Source organism: Labeo rohita, chromosome 1 (assembly GCF_022985175.1).
Source record: "Labeo rohita strain BAU-BD-2019 chromosome 1, IGBB_LRoh.1.0, whole genome shotgun sequence".
Taxonomy (NCBI): Eukaryota; Metazoa; Chordata; class Actinopteri; order Cypriniformes; family Cyprinidae; genus Labeo; species Labeo rohita.
The window spans coordinates 23,002,344-23,026,977 of NC_066869.1; the positions used below are offsets into that span (position 1 = coordinate 23,002,344).

The following is a 24,634-nucleotide window of genomic DNA, read 5'->3' on the forward strand; positions in this document are numbered from 1 at the left end:
AAACCATCAATCTTGGAATCATCTCTTGATAATTCCATTCTTTATGTGTTATGGAAAAACCTTGAGTGGAAAAGTCTGTCGCTTTCTACAGACCTAGTAAAAGAGCAAGAACTATTTTTTTAATTACTTTAAATGGTTCTAGTGTGAACTTGGCAGGATATTTTACTTTATGCCATTCAAATAACCCTTAAACACCACAACACTGAGGATAAACTTAATTATAGACCTAAGTCCAATATTACGTGAAGGAAAACCCCTATAGCCGGTGCTGTCCTTAAAGAAGAAAAGAAAAAAACTGAGATGTAGTTTCCTCCTCCTCCTGCTTCTGCTGTCCACACACCAGCTGCCCTCTCCTTTTGTTTACTCCTTATGCAGCACTAAGGTTACCATGTCATTAAACTTCACATCAGGTTGGAACACATCCGTCACAAGTAAGAACACTTAATTACCTAATATATAACTATTATCTGTGACTCAGTATTATCTGTACTGTACTGCTACGAATTTTTTTATGTGTTCCCCACAGGAAAGTTTTTGGGAAGTGGCGGCTAATGTTAGCAATGTAGCCATGAGAATTTCTTGTTTCTTCTGCGGATATTAAAACTTTTAGACTTTTTAGGTACAAGATACTGTTTTTTAACTGCATGCGTATCTGTATACGCTTATATTTTTGTAGCTTTTTACGACCTGTGTCTCAATATATGTTACTCTTGTCAGTATCTGGCTACTGATGCCGATAATTCAACACCGTTAGATGTTACTCACTGCCCAGCTGTTCCTCGCGAAAACCAATACCCGGGCAGCTCGGCTCTCTATCGATATTAAATATTAAATTCATCTGGAAGGCAGTAAGTGTAAAGATGTGTACGGTGGTGTTTTACTTTTTGTCGTTTTTCGCTCGTGTTGATTTGGACACCTGTAGCATAACTTTTGTGGTCAGTTGGCAAGTCTCCGTCAAAATGGGTTTGGGTAGTTGAGGAGATGATTGACAACCGTGCAAACCAATGAGCGATGAGAAATATCTAGAGACGGTTCCATTGTCATGGTTACACATGTTGACGCGTGGGCATTCCAACAATGGGAAAAAGAAGGCGGGACCGATAGCAAGAGTGGATGAGTCTTCTTCGCATCTGTAACTTTAGGAGAGTCTTAAGGAGAAGATATCGATGGCAAACACTAGTTAATTTGTGAGTTTATGTATTCTATCAAGTTTATATCCTATCGGTTTCATGTGTATTATTATAAAATGCTTACTCCACGCCACTTTTTAAAAACACTTTCCCCCACCTTCAAAATGCATATTGCATATATACGCTTTTATATGAATGCGCAGTAAGGCTTGTATTTTTATTTGCTCAGCATATTGTAAGTTATGTTGTTACATATATAACATTAAGTTATGCGTGTCAGGGTCAAATGACAGCATGTCAAAAAGATATTTTGAAAATATAGGTATCTAGAAATTAAATCCTTGTAGTCATGTTGTTTCCATATGTTTGTTTGTTTATCAGGCCACCACCTGGACATTTCTGATTTGAAGCCACACTAAAAATATACTAAATATATAAATAAAAAACAGTTGAAAACATGTTGATCATGGAAAATGTAAAATGATACATTTTTGGTATAAATTATGTTTTGTTTTTTTTTGTGAGAGTCTTGTCTTTAACCATACATATCAATGCAGATGTTTATGAAAAGGCTGTATGAAAGCATATTGTAAAATGAAGCAACTAAGATGTAATACAGTTGAGGTCAAAAGTTTACACACACCTTGCAGAATCTGCAAAATGTTAATTATTTTACCAAAATAAGAGGAATCATACAGAATGCATGTTATTTTTTATTTATTACTGACCTGAATAAGATATTTCAAATAAAAGATATTTACATATAGTCCGCAAGAGAAAATAAGAGTTGAATTTATAAAAATGGCCCTAAAGTTTACATACACTTGATTCTTAATACTGTGTTGTTAACTTTTTTTATTTAGTGATAGTTGTTCATGAGTCCCTTCTTTGTCCTGAACAGTTAAACTGCCTGCTGTTCTTAAGAAAAAAATTTACAGGTCTCTCAAATTCTTTGGTTTTTCAGCATTTTGTATGCTTTTGAGATCCATCTCTTCACACTGAGGACTCATATGCAGCTATTACAGAAGGTGCAAATGCCCAATGATGCTTCAGAAGGAGAAACAATGCGTTAAGAGCCAGAGGGTGAAAACTTTTTGAATTTGAAGATGAGGGTAAATTTAACTTATTTTGGGAAACGTGTAAGTATCTTTTGCAAGTATTAAATGAAAAAATACATATGATATTTAGGCAAAATAAGAAAATTGTACACATCTTCATTCTTTTAAAAAGTTTACACCCCTGGCACTTAATGCATAGATTTTCCTTCTGGAGCATCAGTGAATGTTTGAACCTTCTGTAATTTTACAGATTCTGCAAGGTGTATGCAAACTTTTGACCTCAACTGTATAGGTGTTACTGCCAGTGTTTTAACGCATCCTTAATAATTTAATCAAATTCAAATGAATATTTTAATAACTGAAATTACCTGCTCGCTACTTATCCATTTACCATATAATTTTCTGTTAGTAGATAATGATTAATTTGTCTATGCATTAATGACCTCTCTCCTTTTCCCCTCTCTCCTTTGTGAAGGCACTGTTTGAATATTCAGGCATGCACCACATTAGTGCCTTAGACTGGGCGTCTGGAGCTAGAAGGATGATACCACTAAACTCACCATCTCTGCTTTTGTGAGCCCTAGTCAGAAGAGTGAAATAGGGATTTAAAACAAGGATGTTCAGGCAATCAGAACAAGGCAGGAGGCGTATGAATGCCCAGCCGACTGCGCGGATAAGAGGTGTGGAAGTTGCGAGGGGAAGAACAGGCTATGGCTTCACACTATCTGGTCAGTCTCCATGCGTGCTGAATTGCATCCTAAAGGGAAGTCCGGCTGACTATGTGGGCCTTCGCTCTGGAGATCAGATCTTGAGTGTGAACGACATCAATGTGTCCAAAGCATCTCATGAGGATGTTGTCAAGCTGATTGGCCGCTGCACAGGTGTCCTACACTTGGTCATTGCCGAAGGCAGTCATAACAATGCACATCTAGATTCATGTTCAAGCGATGAAGAATTAGGGTTTCATGACCACAAGAGCCACTGGCTGCGGCCAAAGATGGACTCAAAGACCCTAGGTATAAACCGTGCAGAACGTGTTGTAGCGGAAATGCAGTCTGGTGGAATCTTCAACATGATTTTTGAAAATTCCAGCCACTCATCTAGCAGCTCGGAGAAAGCTGTAGCTTGTGCCTCCTCTTCTAAAACAAGGGCTCTCTCAGAGCCAGACTTCCCGTATGGTAACGCCAGCACCCGACGGAGTGATCCCAACTTGCTCACCGAAGAGGAGATGACCAAAGTGCTAAATGACGACTCTGTGTTTGTTGATATGTTTGAACAGCAAGATGAATTTGCCCTGTTGCAAAATGCAGACTCTGCAGGAATACTCAACGTTGGGATGGTTGTGGGATACTTGGGATCTATTGAGTTAGCTTCAACAAGTGCCAATTTGGAAAGTGACAGTCTGCAGGCGATTCGTGGCTGTATGCGTCGTCTACGCGCAGAACAAAAAATACACTCATTGGTTCTGCTTAAAGTTATGCATGATTGCGTTCAGCTATGCAATGATCGAGGCGCCGTTCTAGCCACTTACCCCGCAGAGAAGTTAGCATTCAGTGCTGTGTGTCCAGACGACCGCCGCTTCTTTGGTCTTGTCACCATGCAAGCCACAAACGACCACGCCATGAATAGACACGGTGAAGAGGAGCAAGGCTTGCGGACGTCTTGTCACGTCTTTATCGTAGACCCAGAACTGTGTCATCATAAGATCCACCAAGGTGTAGCCCGACGATTTGGCTTTGACTGCACTCCAGACCCAGATACCGGTGGCTGCTTGGAGTTTCCACCAACCTCCCAACCGCTTCTACAGTTTGTGTCAGTGCTGTACCGTGATATGGGAGAATCTATAGAGGGTATGCGAGCTCGAGCGTTCCTCGATGGTGATTTAGATGCTCAGCAGAACAACAGCACGAGCAGCAACAGTGACAGTGGCATCGGCAACTTCTTGCCGGAGGAGAAGAACAACCGAGTACTCTTGGTTGACTTGGGCGCAAACCCAAGTCGCCATGTTCCTACAGGACTATGGGAAAACCCACCAGGGCCTCGTAGCCAGAGTGTCCTAGGAGGTCTTCCACCACCGCCACCTCCGCCGATCTCGCATCGCAATGGCTATCGCCCTGACCAGTTTGTAGATCACCCTCAACCCCATCCACATTCCCACGGAGACCCACCTCTGCTTTCTGCCAGGCATCTGAACTCCTCCTCACGGCTGGATGTGTCAGGCCTCCCTTCACGCTCTCACTATTCCGCCCATGGCAAGAAGGTGACGGGGGCATCAGGCCAGCGTTGGCTGCCAGTTCACGTTCTGAGAGACTGGCGTCAGGGACACAGCAGCGACCAGGAGTCTTATGCAGAGTCCACAGACGGATGGTCCAGTGCTAACTGCAGCACCCTACCACCACCCATGAGTAAGATTCCAGCCGACCGGTACCGTGCCGCAGGTGAGATCGCCTCGCAGCCTCACCGGCTCCATGCGCAGAAGGACGAGTGGGCTAAGAAGCTGTTTGGGGAGAAGAACCTACGAGAGCATCAGCAGCAATCGAACGATTGCAGAAGAATGAAAGATTCAGAGAAAAAGGTAAGAGAGTTAACATTAAAAAGGCCCCAATGCACTCTCATTCCAGAGTGGTTGACAAGAAATTGAAATGCATTCAGAATTACAACATTAACTGATCCTCAGGATTAGGAAGAATTAATTTAAATTTGATACAAGTACACTGGTTAATCAGCCAGAGAATGTGTTCAAACAACCGTTGTTTGTGCAAAAGTTTTGCAGACATAAACTAATGTGCCTGGAGTGAATATCACATTTTCCTTGTTCTTATTATCATTCACAGCATGATCCTTTACTTTGCTGTTTTCAATTGCGCTAGGAATTTTATCCTTTCCACCACAGAGTTTCTGAAAAAATGAATTGCAAAATTTCTCTGCAACTTCTATTCTCACTTATTTTATGTTTAAAATGTTCTGTTGCTCTTATAGTTTTGCATTGTCACTCAGTAAAACTGCGCAAACACTTCACTGTCAAAACGAATTCTGTCAGGTAGGTGACATGCGTAGCCAGGCTGAAAATACCCTGTTCCCATTTGCTGCTTCAGCTGCTGCTCCTCGCTTGGAGGGAACATGTTAAAACTGACCCTGAGATGAGAAGATTGAGGTACAAAGCTGGGTTCGTATCATTCTCCCAGTGGAAAACTTTCTGTTCAGATGGCTGTGAGCTCCTGCTCTGATCTGACTGCCTTTGATGGGCCTCCAGCAGCTGCCACCAGATCACTCATATTCATTCAAGTCTTGAATCTGGGTGGTAGATGTCAAACTGCTGAAATTAATCTGATGAACATACTTTTAGAAATGGTTCATCCAAGTATGAGTATTCTGCCATCAATTCATGTTGCTCCAAACCCATTTGATGTTCTTTCCTCTGTGGTACACCAAAGGAGAAGTTTAGTATAGAAAATGAATACACTCTTTTGTATAAAACGAAAGCAGATAAGGACCAGGGGCTGTTTACCTCCAAAAATGATGACAGTAAATTGCAATAAAACTACATTTTCAAGAAATGGTTACCAGATTAGCGTTCTTTTGGTCCATCATTATGTCTGTATTGTGAGTGGCAGTTTCTTTCTGCAGATGTGACACCATCTGGGCAGAAAGATACAAATGAGTTTAGATTTACAATCTGTCTTTTTCATTTAAGTAAAAGCAAGTATGTTTCTGAAGTCCAAAAGTAGTGTGAGCTCTTCACAGATTGGGCCTAAAAAGAGAAAAAGACATGATTGGTAATAAATAGTTACTAGTTACAATGTTTAAAATCAATCAGATTTCCTAATTTATGGACTATTTAAAGGGATAGTTCAGTCAAAAAACGAAAATTCTGTCATTAATTACTCACCCTTATGTCATTCCAAGCCCACAAGACCTTCATTCATCTTCGGAACACAAATAAAGATATTTTTGTTGAAATCCAAGACCTTTCTGACCCTGCATAGTCGGTAATGCAGCATGAATGCGTTGTGGTACTCTTGTGAATGCCGGTCGAAGACTCACAAGAAAGAGAAGAAATTGTTGAATAAAGTTGTTAATTTTCTTTTCTTTGCGCACAAATAGCATTCTTGTAGCTTCATAACATTACAGTTGAACCACTGATTTCACATGAACTATTTTAACAGTGTCCTTACTACCTTTCTGGGCCTTAAACATGGTAGTTGCATTGCTGTCTATGCAGGGTCAGAAAGCTCATTTTTATCAAAAATGTCTTTATTTGTGTTCTGAAGATAAACAAATGTCTTACGGGTTTGCAATGACGTGAGGGTAATTAATGGCAGTATTTACATTTTTGGGTAAACTAGGGCTGATCTCGACTAAAGATTTTTCTGGTCGACTAGTAGTCGTTCATTTTAAGAATTAGTCGACTATTAGTCGCACATTTACATCATATAAATCATAATAACGAGCCTTTCCTTGCCTACATAGCCTAATAAGCGCTCAAGCGTACAGAAGAGATGAAGTTGGCAACACTGACTCGTCATATCCGCAGTAGTGATGCGCCTGTATGCGTGTTTCGTATGGCTTACATATTCTGAGAATATTTGTTTTGTATTTAAATTGGTTCATTTGAAAGTAAACATTTCACTCTCTATAGATATAGATATATTTTTCAAGTCTGTTAGGCAAGTATACACAGAGTTTCAAGTTTCACACTTAAGACGGCAGAAAACGCATCCTGCTTTAATTATTTTACAAAGGTGCAACATTTTGTTGTTATTGTGAGTGCACACAAATAAACGTAGAGTCTTTACAGATTCGAAAGATGTATCACTTTTATCTGTAAGACCAAGAATGAAGGAGTATTTTTAAGAGCAAGTGACCGCACCGGCGCCTCCATCTGTCATGCTACTGTTCAGCTTTTACACTCTGCACATACACTTGAATTGTGCACATTTTACTAGGTTAAAATTAGATTGAGCAGTCGTGTAAAGTTGGTACTACATATATCTTTCAGATGAAAAGTAGAATGATAGAATGATAGATGAGCGTTTGTATGTCCTGCCCCATATACTATATTACCACACAGACCAGCTGTTAACGATCTGTCCATCACGGACTGCGTGAATTTTTTTTTTTTTTCTGCGACTAAGTGACTAAGCAGCCCTTGGGTGAACTATCCCTTTAAGAATGAAAGCTCTAGAAAATCCAAAATAAGGTGATTTGACAGTTAGAGATTTGAAAAACAAAACAGCTCTAAGCTCTAAAAGAAAGAACCATTTCGAAATGGTTATTGGAATGGTCATAAATAAGACTGTTACTATGCATGAAGAAACTTAAAAAAAATCTTTTTTTGTGTTTCAAATGACAATGTACTGCAGTTTTTTTCAGAAGCCATATGATACTTGTGTTCTATGGATGAAATTAAAGTCATGCAGGTTTGGATTGACATGAGGATAAAACTACAATATGTTGGCTGGACTGTTTGTAAAGTACTAAGTTCTCTAAAAACACAGTTTCTCAGATAAAGTAAATCCCCAGAACTGCTCCACAGGAGCCAGCGGGCCCAAACAGGCCCAAAGATGTCCACAGGCCCAAAGCAACAAAACAGACATTGATTGGATTTCTCAGAATAGTATTGTAGCTGTTATATGCATCATCTGTGACAATAGCTTTAGGGTCTACTAAAAACAGTAAGGCATGTCAGACATCACTGGTCTGTGTTCACTGCTTTGAGGAATTGTTTTTCAATTCATTCTTTGCTTGTTGCATTCTAGCACTGCGTAATGTAGAGATTAACATCAATTTGTTTAAATGTATATATCTGGATAAGGAAAAGTGGTATTTTTTGGCCGCTGTAGCATTTCTTTAAGACTTTTCCACACCTTTTAGCCTGCACTAATTAATTGAATAGTGTTGCAGATGAATAATATTCCATGTAGTCTCTTATTTATTGAGGTAATAAAAACTGCAGGCATAAATGTAGTTGCTAAGGTGATTCCAGGATCTGTTAGGCTGTATATTAATATGGGAGCATTCTAGTTGAGTGCTGTTGACATAGCGACCATGCCACATCTGTCTCACACAGGTGGCGGCAGCCATGACTGATGAAGAGGTGTGAGGTATCATGGCAGCATGAGTTTTAATAGTGTACAGTCAAGCTGAACCAGGCCGATAAATTATGTTAATTAATGATAGGAAGTCATTTTGGAGTCAAAAGCATATGCTGTAATTTTCTTTACTGCATTAGCTGCACATTCCTAGATCTTTTCACATTGGTTCAGTTCATTGTTTAAACTGTCTGTTTTGTGAGATCATGAAAGAGCGTCCACATGGGGTCATAAGTTGATCTCTTAATCACCAACAGGTGGCGCTGTTCCACTGTCTGTGTGTCAGTTACAGGTCAAATACCTTGTTGCAGTTCATGATGATGAGTCTTTTCCTTTGGCCATTCATTGGCCGTTTCAAATGATTATTGATTTAAAGTGGTTTGTGGTTTAAAGGTGGTATGTATGAATCGGTTTAGATTATAGAGCAAAATATCAGGAACGCTTTAGATTAAGGAACACATACGAGTTTTCCCCTCAATAAACTCCTAATTACTGCTTATTAATAGTAAGGTTCTTGTTTTAGTTTTTATGTTTAGGTATGGGTGCTGGTAATATGCATGCTAATAAGCAACTAGTTAATGGAATATATGTTCCCTAATCTGTTACTAAAATATCTAACCAGTTGGCTTTATTTTATTTTATTTAAATGTTTAATATTTTTTAATTAACTTCTTCTTATTTATATTTATTGCACAAACATTTTTTGTTTGTGATTATTGTATTATGATTATACAATAGATGTATTGTTTGAAGTAAAGATGAAATTGTATTATTTTATTTACTTTTTTTATTTCACTTATTTATACTTATTGCACAAACATGTTTTTGTTTCAGATGATTGTACAATAGATATATTGTTCGAAGTAAAGACGAAAAGCTTCATCTTATTATTTTATTTACATTTTTTCATTTAATTTATTATTAAAACCAATTATTTACATTTATTGCACAAACATATTGTTTGAAGTAAAGACAAAAAACTTTTATTTTTATTTACATTTTTAATATTTTTTAAATTTATTTTATTTAACTTATTATTTACCTTTATTGCACAAACATAATTTTTGTTTCAAATGATTATACAATATATATCGTTAGACGTATGTGTATGTGTAATGTACTTTCATTTATTTTAACTTATTATTTACACACACACACACACACACACACACACGTTTCAAATGATTATACAATAGATATCCTGTTTAACGAAAATGTTATTTTATTTGCATTTTTAATATTTGTTCATTTATTTTATTTTATTTATTTACGTTTATTGCGTAAACTTATTTTTTTGTTTCAAATGATTTTATATTAGATATACTGTTTGACGTAAAGACAAAAATGAAAACATTGTACCACTGTATGTACTTGAGCATGTGCTAGAACAAGACATGTCAAGACTTGAGGAGAGCAGTACAGAACAGTTGCATGTCAGTTATTATCAATACTGAGCATTGTTTTTCAGTCTGGCTTATAAGAATCCTTATTTGCAGTGTGTGTGTTTTAGTGTGATGGATTATTCTAAAATAGATTCCTGCATTCGAAGATTTGCTTCATGCTCCCACAGAGTACAACATAGTTTTGCGACAGATAAACAGATAGATGTTTTTCTAGTGACATTTCTTAGTATGGTTGGTCATCCCGACATGGATGAAGTAAACAGGAAAGAAAGCTCCTCAGAGCTCCTCAAAGACAGCTCCTCCCTGATAAGTCTAAGAGGTCGATGCAGTGCACAGTACGTCCCGGCTCCCCACAGGAATCCATGATGTTATCTCACCCCCAAGACTGACCCAGTGGAGAGAGAGCTATAGAGAAGGAAAGTGTAAATCCTACAGTCACAGAGTGAATAAATCAAAAGGTGAAATAATGATATGAACTGAAATTAAAAAAGAGGATAGAATGTACTTTGACACCTTTCAGCTTGTATGTATGTACCATTCACTCTTTGGCAACCTAAAAAAAAGCTTGAGGCTGTGCTGATGTAAGCATAGTCATATGAGCCTCATGTTTCTATGCCTTCCCCTTCATCATTAGTCTTTTGAAGTATATAAATAAAACATTTTTTCCTCCTAGGATTCAAGTGCTACACACAAACCAGAGCGGCCCCCGCTAACATCTGGAACATTTAGTGTTGTTCTCCAAAACCAATGTTGACAGCTTTATGCTTCTTTTCAGCTGCCACCCGCAAGATTCACTCAAGGAACGTAGTTTAGTCCATGATATTTCTTTAGATTAATTCACAACACTGTGGTGCACAATTGCCATGGAAACCACTGGAGTGATCAAGAGGCGGTCACTCGTGTCTGGCAAACCTGTTCCTCTGCTACATGACCGATGAAACACAATATGGCTCTAGTATCCAAACACCAGCACTCGATCCAGGATTTACGATAATTTGCTGCACTAAAAGGGCAAACCTTTGTGTTCTTTGAATTTTGGTTGATTCTTCTGGATTTTTCCTCCACATTACAGTTCTTAACTTTCTTATCTTTAAAAGATTAGTTCACTTCCAGAATAAAAATTTCCTGGTAATTTACCCTATTGACTCGGAATATAAGATGATCCCCTTTTTCAAGGCGTACCTTTTGGAAAAAGGCTTTTTGAAAACAAAGTCTTGTGTTTTATCAAGAAAAAAAATTATTTTCATATTGCGTATTTTTCTCATTTGAATTTTTATTTGAAAGTATGGTAAATACTGGTAAAATCTATCAGCAATCACATTTAAAAAATATACACTTGATATACTTTTTGAAGTCCACTTCCAGAACAACAATTTACAAATAATTTACTCACCCCCTTGTCATCCAAGATGTTCATGTCTTTCTTTCTTCAGTCGTAAAAAAATTATGTTTTTTGAGGAAAAAATTTCTGCATTTTTCTTCATATAAAGGACTGGTATGGTGCCTGAGTTTGAACTTCCAAAATGCTGTTTAAATGTGGCTTCAAATGATCCCAAATGTGGTTGTAAACGATCCCAGCCGAGGAAGAAGGGTCTTGTCTGGCGAAACGATTGGTTATTTTCATTAAATAAAAAAAAAAATACAATTTATATACTTTTTAATGCCAAACGCTCATCTTGTCTTACTCTGCTTGGACTGTTTTTTGTTCTGGTTCGTGACAATTAGGGTATGTTGAAAAACTCCCATCTCATGTTCTCCCTCAACTTTGAAGTCGTCCTATATCACTGTTTTACCTTTTTTGTTAAGGGTGTTTGGATCTTCTTTGAATGTTCACGTTGGAAAGACTGGGTCGGAACTTCTGCAGCGATGTAGGATGATTTTGAAATGATTTTTGAAGTTGAGGGAGAAAATACGATTGGAGTTTTTCGACATACCCTAACTGTCTTGAGCCAGAATACACAGAGTTCAGAGAGAAAAAGGCAAGATGAGCATTTGAGATTAAAAAGTATTTAAACTGTATTTTTTTTTAATGAAAACAACCGATTGTTTCCCTAGATAAGACCCTTCGTCCTTGGCTGGAGTCGTTTACAACTGCATTTGGGATAGCTTGAAGCCACATTTAAACTACTTTTTGGAAGTTCAAAATCAGGGCACCATAGCAGTTTATTATATGGAGAAAAATGCAGAAATGTTTTTCTCAAAAAACATAATTTCTTTACGACTGAGGAAAGAAAGACATGAACATCTTGGATGACAAGGGGGTGAGTACATTATATGTGAATCTTTGTTTTGGAAGTGGACTTCTCCTTTAAAAATAACAGGTAGCCCATCTGAATTATATAACAATTAGGCTATGTATCTCATAGTACCCTACCAAAATATTGACTAAAAGTAGAAGTGAAATCTCATTGTAGTCTTCAAATCTGGGTACTGCCTTACATTTTAGAACTACTTACAGAGGAAGTTTGGTCCCATCAGGCTAACATGACAGTCACAGCTCAAGCAGCTGTAAGCTTTTCTTTTTCTTTTGTTTTCACTTGGGATGTTCTAACATTACAACACTGGTTTTACGCATATTTGGCGCCACCATTTTTGTGGGTGTATTATTGACATGCCAAAGTCTAGACCCTGAATATAAGACAGCCGTGTTTTTTCAGATGTATTTCCAACAAAAAAAAAACGTACTCTTGTATTCAGGTCAGTACGGTACTCATCACCATGTCGTCCAAGATGTTCATGCTTTTTTTTCTTCGTTTGAAAAGAAATAAGGGTTTTGAGGGAAACATTCCAAAATTGTTCTCCATAGGTGGAGCGTGTGTAAGGCTGGGGAAGGATTATCAAAATTGCCACTAAATTGGACAAAAATGCCTCTGCACAAACAAATTAAATGTATTTATCTATTGCTAACAAAGTAAAAATTAATGGAAAGTAGGGGTGTACGGTTTGGTTTGATACGATATTTTTGTTGTTGTCAATTCAATCAATTGACGTGGAATTGCCGCTAATTCGAAAGTGAAAGTAAAATGCGCACATGCATTTACAAGCTATTTAAAAGCAAACAAAAGCACATAAAAGCGAGGAAAAGACGGAAAACTCCAACGAACTGCCTCACCATCACAACCCTACTGGAGAAGTGTGGTTTTTCTTTGGGGATGGGAGAGGCAGACATCACATTGCCTGTTACGTAATTGAGCTGCCTTGTTGAGCACAGTGGCACTGAGAACATTATATTCACACACTGTAAGCTCTGTTATGTTTTAAAATGTAACAGGGTTAGCCCATGGTTAATCGTATGGTTCGTAATGCGTACTGAACTGAAAGCCTCGTACTGAACAGTTCAATACGAATACATGTATCGTTACACCCCTAAGTGTCGATTGCTGCATTAAATTAAGATCTAATGTTGCACTGTAATTCTTTTTAGGCATTTTTACAGCGTTGCGCATTATAACCAATAACACCCCTGACAGAACACGTATATCACGGAGACATCTATTTGATGTCTGCATTTATTTCTGCAAGACATATTTTTTTAGAGTGTTTGCTCATCTGCAATATGTCTATTGGATGTTTCTTATCAGATGTTGAATAGACATCTATTAGATGGCATCTAATTTTTATGATTTAGAATGTATGTAAAACTGACATCTTACAGACGTCTGTCAGAAGTTTGTTCACAGCAGATGCTTTCCAGATCAAGTGATCTTTAACAGACATCTTGCAAACATATGTGTGCTATCTGGGACAAGATTCTGTTGCGCTTAGGCATTCAGATGAGTCTCTGAAACTCATCTGTTTTGTTGAGTGTGCGCAACTCTTCAATTATCTCATCATAAACAATAAAGGCGCAGATGTACTTACAATGTAAGTAAGAGATTCATTTCACAGTGTAGACAGCTTCAGTGATTATAACGCTATTTTTTTTAGAGTGCTTAAACTCGCGATAGATCAAAGTTAGTAATAATGTTGCTTTCTGTTTGAATAACCATGGAAATAAAACATTATAATTATCAATTTCTAATGATTTTATTAAATTGTAATCACGTTAAATACAAATTCAGTTCCATTAAAAATATTTTATTAGCTTATGACAACTACGTCTGGTTCTTTCCTAAAAAGACAAGTTTATGATGTTTGTAGTTGCCTATGTATAATGGACTTCAGTGGTGGCCAATGGGTTGAAGGTCCAAACTGCAGTTTCAGTGCAGCTTTGTAGGACTCTACAAGATCCCAGCCGAGGAATAATGGTCTTATTTAGCTAAATGATTGGTCATTTTCTAAAAAAATAAAAATTTACATACTTTTTAACCACAAATGCTCATCTTGTACTACCTCTGCGATGCGCATATTCACACATTGTGTAATCATGTTAGTTCTTTGTCAGTGTACTTTGGTTCAAAAAGGTAGGGCGAAAATCTCTTCTCATTTTCTGCTCCAACTTGAAAATCGTCCAACATTGTTGTTTTGCCTTTTTTTTTTGTTGTTGTAAAGGGCGTAAACACTGTAAACACTGGGTTGGTACGTCTGCCTATGTCACATGTACATGACTATGTAATGCGTGAGGTTGAGCTAGCGGAAGATGAGCATTTGCAGTTAAAAAGTATATACATTTAAAAATGTTTTTAGAAAATGACGAATTGTTTCACTAGATACAACCCTTATTCCTCAGCTGGGATCGTGTAGAGCCCTTTGAAGCTGCATTGAAACTGCAATTTGGACCTTCAACCAATTGATCCCCATTGAAGTCCACTATATGGAGAAAAATCCTGGAATGTTTTCCAGAACATTTTGACTGACATAGAGGTGAGTAGATTATCAAGAAATTTTTATTCTGAAAGTGAACTAATCTTTAAGGAACCTGTGTTCATTTGTTTCCATAACACAGATCATTTGTTCTCTCTTGATACGGTGAGGTTTCTTTTTATGGTATATGCGTCATGTGAGTGCGTGTGTTCGTGGTGCCTTTGCATGCTTGCTTTCAAATTCATAGTGTTTTGTGTGCGCGCGATTGAAAGAGATATTATGTAACTGTCCTGTCTTGTTAGCCTTAAAGCGACAGTTCACCAAAAATGAAAATTCTGTCATTGTGTAGGCCTGCACCCGATCGTTCTCTTGGGGAAGAAAGAAAATATTTTGAGAAATCTTGGAAATTTTCTATAATGAAAGTCAATGGTCACCAAAACTGTTTGATTACCAACATTCTTCACCATTTTATTATTTTGTGTTTGCAGAAGAAAAGACATCAAACACATTTGAGATGACGTTAGTGTGAGTAGATGACTACAAAATGATAATTTTTGGTCTAACTATCCTTTTAAATGTGGACACATATGTGCATAGCTAAAGTATGTACTGCTCTGACTCTCATGTGCATGTAGTCACTTGAGTTGGCATATTTGTATGTGTGTGTGCATATGTTTGTTATCACTTGATGTGTCATAATGATGAGGCTGAACACACAGAGTTCACTGCGTTTCTAGGCAACACAGGAGGCCATTTGATTACACGGCTCTTGTCATCTGCACAATCAGTCTCTAAACTTTAGCCTATGAAAATTATCCCTCTAATCAGTCTCTCTGTCCGTCTACCGCCTGACTACTAGTTCTCCCATCTTTGTACGTTTGTCCTTCTGTGTCTGTCTAGCGTCACTGTTGATCTTTCTCTGACTGCAAAACATTGTGTCATGCTTTTAAGTATTTACCGAATCGATTAGGGTTAGTGCTAATGTATTGTTTTCTGTTGCAATGCTTTATTTTATACCAGTTAAATGTGTACAGAATGTGTAAATACTGTTGCTGTGAGGCTTTGTTTGAGTGTTGTGCTTTGTTGAGTGCTTTTGTTTCAATAGCAATCAGACATATTATTTGCACCTGGTACACTATAAAATGGGCAAAAAATATCTAGAAATACTCCACTCATAAATGAAAATTCTGTCATCATTTACTTACCTTCATGTCGTCTCAGATATACATGATTTTGGGCTTGGATGTGCTGTCTATGCAGGGTCAGAAAGCTCTCAGATTTTTAAAAAATAACTTAATTTGTGTTTTGAAGATGAACAAAGATCTTATGTGTTTGAAACAACATGAGGGTGAAGAATTAACAACAGAATTTTTATTTTTGGGTGAACTATCTTTTTAAGATCATGGCAGTTGCAAGTTTTATACATGCAAGCATTACGTACACAAATTTTCGTATGTAAAAACATATAATTCTTGTTATTCTGGCAATACTTTACAGTGCAACCAGTGGCACAAATGTCATATTTAACATAAAAACCTTATATTGTTAGGAAATTATCATTTAAAACTACTTCAGTGACAAAAGGAGCTTTAGAACAGTATCCTTTACGCAGTACGTTTTTACACCCACACATACACAAGCACACGTTTCCCCATGTGTCTGTTCATGTGATCCTGTGCTATCGCCAAACGCTCCCCTCATAATAAAATCAAACAGTGAGAGGAGATTTGTTTACTGGCTCCTCTGTGTATTTCACACGTGGAGTGGTGGAGAAATGTTGCCATCCTTTTCAAGAACAAGGAGAATGAGACGAAGTGCTTATCACTTATATATCTCAGGAGACAGGTTTGGTAGATGGACACTGTGATATGATTATGAGCTGGGATTCAGCCTGACCACCAGACTGTCTTGTGTTTGTGCAGAACTAAGGATGAATGCAAATGTAGAAGTCTGATGAATGGTCATGAGTGAACTATATTTAAAAGTGGTTTAAAACAATTTAAATAATAATTTAATATAGTAATTGCAGAGGACGATGAGTTGAATTTCCAACAACTGTTACTTTTTAGCCACATGATCCTCCAGAAATCATTCTAATATGCTGATTTGTTAATATCCTGGTATTTAATGTTTAAAAGTATTATTTTATTTTTCATAATTCTATATTCAAAAGTTTATATTTAAAGGATTAGTTCACTTCCAAAATAAAAAAAATAAATAAAAAATCCTGATAATGTACTTACGCCCATGTCATCCAAGATGTTCATGCTTTTCTTTCTTCATCTAAAAAGAAATTATGTGTTTTGAGGAAAACGTTTCAGGATTTTTCTCCATATAGAGGACTTTTTACTGCAGCTTCAAAGGACTCTACATGATCCCAGCCGAAGAATAAGGGTCTTGCGAAACAATCTGTCATTTTCTAAGAAAAAAAATTATATGGGTTTTAACCACATTACATAATCATGTTGGAAAAGTCAAGCATGGTTAGTTCTTCAAAAATGTAGTGTAGGGTGAAAAAGTCCAATTTTCTCCTCCAAATTCAAAATCATCCGATGTTTGACCTTTTTTTGTCAAGGGCGTTTGACTTTCTTTGCACGTTCACTTTGTGAAAACTGGATTGGCATGCCCGCCTTTGTCACAAGTACATTATTACGTAATGCGTGAGGTCGAGTTAGTGCATGATGAGCATTTGTGGTTAAAAAGTATATAAATCTACATTTTTTTTTTTTTTTTTTGAAAATTACTGATCGTTTCACTAGATAAGACCCTTATTCCTCGGCTGGTATCGTGTAGAGCCCTCTGAAGCTGCATTGAAAATGCAGTTTGGACCTTCAACCCATTGACCCCATTGAAGTCAACTAGATGGAGAAAAATCCTGGAATTTTTTCCTCAAAAACCTTAATTTCTTTTCGACTGAAGAAAGAAAGACATGAACATCTTGGATGACATTGGGTGAGTAAATTACCAGGAATTTTTTATTCTGGAAGTGAGCTACAAATACATTAAGAAATAAAAACATTTTTCAACACTGAACTGTAATTAATAATTAAGCACCAAAACAGCATAATAGAATGATTTTAGAAGGATCATGTGACTCTGAAGACTGGAATACTGGCTGTGTTCAGTGTTGCCATCAAATAAATTACTTTTTAAAATATATTCAAATAAGAAAGAGTTATTTTAAACTATAATAATATTTTACAATACAGCTTTACTGTAACAAAGTCTTAATAAAACCTTAATTATTCCAAACTATTTGCTGTTTTTGGCTTGTATTTCCAGCAGATGTCTTAATTTGTAAATATTTGTAAAAGATCAACAACTAAGACATAGTGCCAGTTGCATAAACACAGCCACTATGTTAAGACTGTGTCCTAAGAACTAGTTATGACCAGTCTAGAAGAATAACAATTACATGACTAACTTTTTAGGACTTGTCTAAGCAGTTTATGCAACCGCCCCATAAATTGAAGGTTCACAGACATTTGATGAACAGTAATAGAATAATGAGTTCCTGAAGTCAGTCAGTATTAGAAGTAGCTGTCAGTATTACAGTAACTTGACAGTTCTTGCTGTGTGCAACATAAGATACTCTTGAACAGGTTTATTTCTATAGGGATCACTGGCACCCCCAGTCCTGGTTTAGGTCATATCTCACTGGTTGCACTCAGTTTGTCCAAATGAGACATTTTCAATCAAGACCATCTACAGTTACCACTGGGGTCCCTCAGGGTTCTGTTCTGGGCACACTTCTGTTCACCATCTATTTACTCCATCTTGGCCATATTTTCAGGAAATATGACATTCATTTTCACTGCTATGCCTACCTGTCTTCCGAACCCTCTGGCTCTTTTCCTCCACCTTCTTTCAGCCAACTTTCTAAAACTCAGCAGTGATAAAGGTCTTACTCATTGGTACATGATCTACTCTGACTAAGTCTGATTTTTTTTCTGTGGGTATTAGTCATAATGGAATTTGTCCTTTTTATGTATTGTATCACTGCATCTGCATTGTAAGAATTTTTGTCAACCATGAGTATGTCTTTTGTATGTTACTAATGTCTTTCTCGGTTGCTCACAGGGCGGAAGGTTTAAAGGCATCACTATGGGCTTTCCTCAGCGTTCCTCTGGCAGACGATCTTTTGGACGTTCCAAGCGTCTCAGCATGGCTCGTTCACTCGATGACCTTGAGGTAAGGTTCCCCAAATGCTTTTCTTTTTCTCCTCAGAAAGGTGTCCCTACATTTCAGTCTCTGTCTGTCTCACATTCTTACTTACAAAACTTCCCTGCATTCCGATCCTATCACTCAGAGGGTTGGGAGTGATTACATAAGGAATGAGTGATCTACGCAGTAATTCAGAGACATGCAGGCACACTGAAACAAACAAACATAACCATCCCTCTGGAGTACATGAACTCTAGGGGTCTTATTCACGAAACGACAGCTGTGTGCCTGTAGAGCAGATTTAACACCACAGCGAGGGTATTCTAGTGTATTAATGGCTGTGGTCACACTCACACACGTGAGTTTAATTTTAGACCCAGCCGTCAAAGAGATAGAGTGCATTCACGTGTCGTGTGATGCGCGCACAAGTGTGGTGACGGCAGATTGCCATGGCAACGGAGGAGACGGTAAAACATGGATGGTGTAATTTTCAGATGGAACAGCTTGGGGGCACAAAAAAACTGACAGCACATCACATCTCAGTCTATCCTGATAGCCAGCATGCCAGTGGTTATTATAGTTTTATCTATTTTTGTGTGTGTATAATTAGAGGCTTAATTTGGAACATTAAGCTGAAATAATTTTTTTGCCATATTTTCTCCTATTCCAGCTTAATTTGTGCAGGCAACAATACATAAGCCATTCATACATTGAATTTCCTGAAAAGTGTAAACACTGTAGGTCTGTGGTGGTATGAAAACGTTGCTTGACAAATGGTGATAACGAGTGATTGGGCAACCCGTTCAAAAAAAAAAATCATTATTTTTGAGGTTACTTTTAGTGAATCTAGTGGCGCAGAAATTGCACACTTCCATTTTAAAATTCTGTCATTACTCACCCTCATGCCATTCTAAACCTTTGTTCATCTTCAGAATACAAATCCGAGAGCTTTCTGACTCTGCATAGACAGCAACTCAACTAATTTTATGAAGCTGTGAAAATTCCTTTTCGTATGCAAAGATTTATGCAATTGCCAAATGCTTTTGTGCAAATCCACTTACATTGGACCCATGACTTTCTCATTGAATCTTCCAAATGCAAAAAAATATAAAAATTGAAGTACAACTGTAATAATTATAGTTAAATCAAATACTATACTGACCAAAATTATAAACGCAACACTTTTGTTTTTTGCCCCCATTTTTAATGAGCTGAACTCAAAGATCTAAGACTTTTTCTATGTACACACATGGCCTATTTCTCTCAAATATTGTTCACAAATCTGTCTAAATCTGTGTTAGTGAAAACTTCTCTTTTCCTGAGATAATCCATCAACCTTACAGGTGTGGCATATCAAGATGCTGATTAGACAGCATGATTATTGCACAGGTGTGCCTTAGGCTGGCTACAATAAAAGGCCACTATAAAATGTGCAGTTTTATCACACAGCACAATGCCACAGATGTCACAAGTTTTGAGGGAGTGTGCAATTGGCATGCTGACTGCAGGAATGTCCACCAGAGCTGTAGCCCGTGAATTGAATGTTCATTTCTCTACCATAAGCCATCTCCAAAGGCGTTTGGCAGCATGTATGGCATTGTGTGGGTGAGCGGTTTGCTGATGTCAACATTGTGGATTGAGTGGCCCATGGTGGCGGTGGGGTTATGGTATGGGCATTACTGATTGTAGATTACATGATGAAAACTGTAGTTAGTAACGTAATCTAGATTACTCATATTAGGTAATGTGTACTCACTATATTTAGATTACTTTTAGATTACTTTATTTTTATTTTTTTTTTTTTAGCAAACTTGTTTTAAACTTACCATTAAATGCACCATATTGTCGCTCGCGGTTAATGTGCCGACATACAGCACAACAACGCTCACGGCGACACGAGTTCGAATCCTGGCTCGTGGTCCTTTGCCAATTCCACTCCCTTCTCTCTTCACCCAATGCTTTCCTGTCTACTCTACACTGTCCTGTCCAAATAAAGGCATAACAAGCCCATAAATAAATCTTGGAAAAAAAAAAAAAACACCATAAAATATAAATTTTTTTGATACCAACATCATAAAATTTTTTTTTTTTTTTTTTTTTTTAAATACATTAAATTAGGGCTTCCCACACTGGTCCTAATGTAAGAATTTGTTAAATCATAAAAAATTAAAATAAATAATTTTAACCTTTGAAAACAGATATTTAAATATTTATTTTTTTACTGTACTTTTTACAATATGTCAGTGTGTCCATTAACCACATGCAAATGTGTTGTTAAATTTTTGAAATATTAACTTTCTCAGGGATGTTTAATGTAATTATTTCATGTGAGAGGGTCTGGCTGACAAAAACATTGAGAATCCCTATATGGATCGTAAAATTATTTACATTATTTACATGGCCATTTTGTATTGTGAATACAGTCAAAGCTAAATGGTGTGATTTTTTTTTTTTTTTTTTTTTTTTAATGGAAAATTTATAAGAGGAAAGAGAAGATCAGAGAATGTTACTCTTCAGTGTCACATGATTCCTCAAAAATCATTATAATATGCTGATTTGGTGCTCAAGAAACATTTCAGTACATTACATTCTTCTAAAAATGTTTTGTTGTTGTTATCAGTGCTTTTCAAAGAGTGGATGTAATGTGGCCCCTCCCACTCCTATACCTTTGTCCACTGTTATAAATGATTAGTCAAAACTGTTACTCTTTTGGACTTGTTTAGTGTTCATCTCATGATCAAAACGTTGCTCTTTTAAAGAGCAGAAATCTGTCTTTACCAGAGTCACACAGCAAGAAAATGAGTCTCCGTGCCACTCTGACGGGACAGTCACACTGTTGATCAGGGATGATAAGATAAAAGAATGAAACGCTTCCTCTAGTTAGTGGCTGGAACAAACACTCGCCTGATTGCATAAAGCGGGTTGTATTGAGTGAAAAAGAAAGAAAACAACTGTGTTAAGCTCTTGGAAGCAGGAAGTTTGTCATCTGTGCTGCACAAATGCTAAGAAAAGCCTTGCTAGTCAATACAGAAACTGTGATAATGCTATAGATTGAGGAGAAGGTTAAATGTGACTCTTTCATTTATTTATTTTTTCCCTGAAGTCTCTCACTTTGGTTTCCTCTCATTTCTTTGCCTCCGGTAGCTTTGTCTCATTTCTCAGAGCTGTACATATGCAGGGTGGCGGCACTTGTGTGTGAACAGAGCTCGCTTTGTGAAGCAGCACAGTAATTAGTGTGAGAGTGAGTGTGTGTGTGCTAATGAGCATTGAGCAGCATTCTTCTCGTTAGCAGGGATTCTGCTACGAACTCACACACTCTCTGCAGTGAGGCATGAACGTGCATACGCACTCTTAAATTACATGCTAATTGAATACTGTCCTTAAATGCTGTGACACACACTCTGGAGCTCTGAGATGAACATACACAAACAACATCAGGAAAGGCACTAATTACCGGCTTCTCCAGAACACACACATATTTCCTCTGGCTGGCCTATCATGTAAGAGAAAGCGAGCTATGCAGTTATCTTGTCAGCGAGTGTTTACCCTGTGAGATGTCATTTCTCTTCATGCCCACAGACGCTGTGTGACATCATGCCAGCCTTTCGAGCCTTCGGTTTGCTCACTGAGCCAACAGATTCCACCCCACCCCCACTCAAAACCGATCGTGACTATCGTTGAAAGTCACGAATACAATTTATTTTTAAATGCAAACGGATTTTCATGGATAATTTAAACCGAATGGCACTCTGGAGGCTGACTTTTTCATAAACACAGATTGCGAAAGAGAACTTGAAATAAACATATTTGGTCCTATAAATGCTGAATGATTAGAAAGGAAGTGAACTGATCTTCATAATCTTTCATCAGAGACAAATAACATTGTTTCAGTATTTTTGGCTGATGCCATCAAACCTTTTAAACCGTTAAAGCAGGGACATTTTTTGACTCCAAGGCCCCCCTTGTTCACAGCTATATTCAACGGCCAGATACTCCTAGTTACTGTAAATTAAATTTTAGGAGGTTTTAAGAACTGAAATGGATTTATGTGGATGTTCCAGTAGTTTGTGATTTACAGGATAGGAAATAAAAAAATACATATTTTTAAAAACTAAAAAGTGTATATTAAATATAAAACGCCTATGGAGCTTTCCCAAAGGATTGATAATACTATAAGAAATGTTTGCTTTTTAGTTGTTTTAGCTTATTGTTTATTTTATCTTATATTAAATCATCGTAGGTATTTTAAGCCCCCTTGGAAGTTTGCTGAGGCCCTCTAGCGGATCTAGAAATGTGTTGATGAATAGTGAATGTTTGTCATTGTTATTACTTGGAGTTATGGTAAAGAATAAAGCAGTACATTTGTGTACAAACTGCAGTGCTTTATCAATACATTTCTGTGTTGGGCTTACGCATATACCATGGCTGGTTGGGTGTTTAATGTAATGGTGATGGGCGTTTTGTTTCCGATATGCGCTGCGCGCAGTAGACCAATCACAACAGACTGGGTCATCAGACCAATCACCGCAGATTAGCGTCACGCAAAGGAGGAAATTAATCGTTGAGCGAAATGTTTGGGAGTTGTTGAGCAAATAAGATAAAAATAAATGCATATTATAAAACGATGAAAGTTTTTTACCTCCAATTAGGAATGTGCCCAAATCCGAATACCATGTTTGAAAAGGAAATGACTTCTACTACGAAACCCCTAAAGTGAATAAATACGAGATGGGAGGAAAAATATATATTCCGATGCTTTCTGTCCCAATTATATCATTGGGTAATTATATTGTATATAAATTGCACGCATCAGGGAGCCATTATTATGTTCGCTTTTTACTTTCACTTTCGAGAATTGCGATCACATGTACTCTGTTTGTACTACGGAGCAGGGCAGTACTTACCACACATTTTACAAGATTAGATGTTTGTCAGTGGTGCTCAGGATCTGCAAATCATTCGCTATTGTCCTGTCAGTCATCTCTCCTTACTCTGTTTATGTGGTAAGCGAAATTTTATGTAATGTAGTGTAGTGTAAAAGGCAACCTCTAGCAGACAGCCGACCATGTCCCTTTACTGGCTCCGTAGAACGTGTTGTTTCCCTACCTTTGCGAATATGAATTCGGCAACATCCCTGCTTCCCATAAAAACAAAAGATCAATAATTACTTGACCTCACTGACAATGGGGCAGGATGTATTTGTTTTTCTTCCTCCATTGCTGTTGCTGTTTTGTTCCAACAACATCATGTTATTATTATTAGGATTAGGCTGTTATTATTATATTAACTAGAAAATAGATTTTTGAAATGTGAATCACTAGAAGACTAAATCGCGATTCAAATGTGAATCGTTTTTTTTTTTTCCCACCCCTACTGCTGTGTGTACTGCAGTTACCAGGAAAACTGCTACATTTCTGTCGTTCCAACAGTGCCACCTGCTGGCAGAGAATGAATTTGCAATCAGCCCGTCTGCTGTTTTTGTTCAGATGAAATGTAAAAATCAACCCATCTTTCACCCTGCAAACACGCAGAGTTGTAAATGTAAACTGTTACATCGATAAGAAGATAATTCATTATAAAAATCTAAACAATTAAGACAGTAAAATGTATTTCTGTGTTAATTAATTAATAGAATAATTGATTGATAATAATTGTTTAATATAATAAATGATACTTTTGCCTTTTAAAAAAAAAATGGTTTAAAGGCTGAAATGTGAAGTTTACCATTTTATAAAACGTTTTTTTGTGAAAACCTGTATCTGAACTGTAAATCATGCTTTTTACAGTTATTTTACAGTTTAGTATGTTACCACAGACATTGCCCTACCCCACGTATATGGTAATTATTTGTACAGGTCTTAAAAAAAAAACTTTTATCTTTTAAAAAATCAGATTTAAAAAGTTTTTGAAAAAAAAAATCCTGCATATGCCCTGGATTTAAACTAATTAGAACTACTGAGATTGTAAATTATGTTTTTAGGTTGCATGATAATAAAATTGCCCAATTGTCCAGAAAAAACAAAAACAAAACGAACAAAAAAAAA

The 24,634-nt window shown here is 37.1% G+C and overlaps 1 protein-coding gene across 1 annotated transcript in view; it reads left to right on the forward strand.

The window, feature by feature from the left end:
* The first annotated feature begins 312 nt into the window (after positions 1 to 312).
* Positions 313 to 24,634, forward strand: part of rgs12b (regulator of G protein signaling 12b) — a 54,796-nt gene continuing 30,474 nt past the window's right edge. Inside the window, 3 exon segments of the mRNA XM_051110747.1 lie at positions 313 to 431; positions 2,664 to 4,763; positions 18,507 to 18,617. Coding sequence (XP_050966704.1) covers positions 2,805 to 4,763; positions 18,507 to 18,617 — 2,070 coding nt within the window. The 5' untranslated portion in view covers positions 313 to 431; positions 2,664 to 2,804.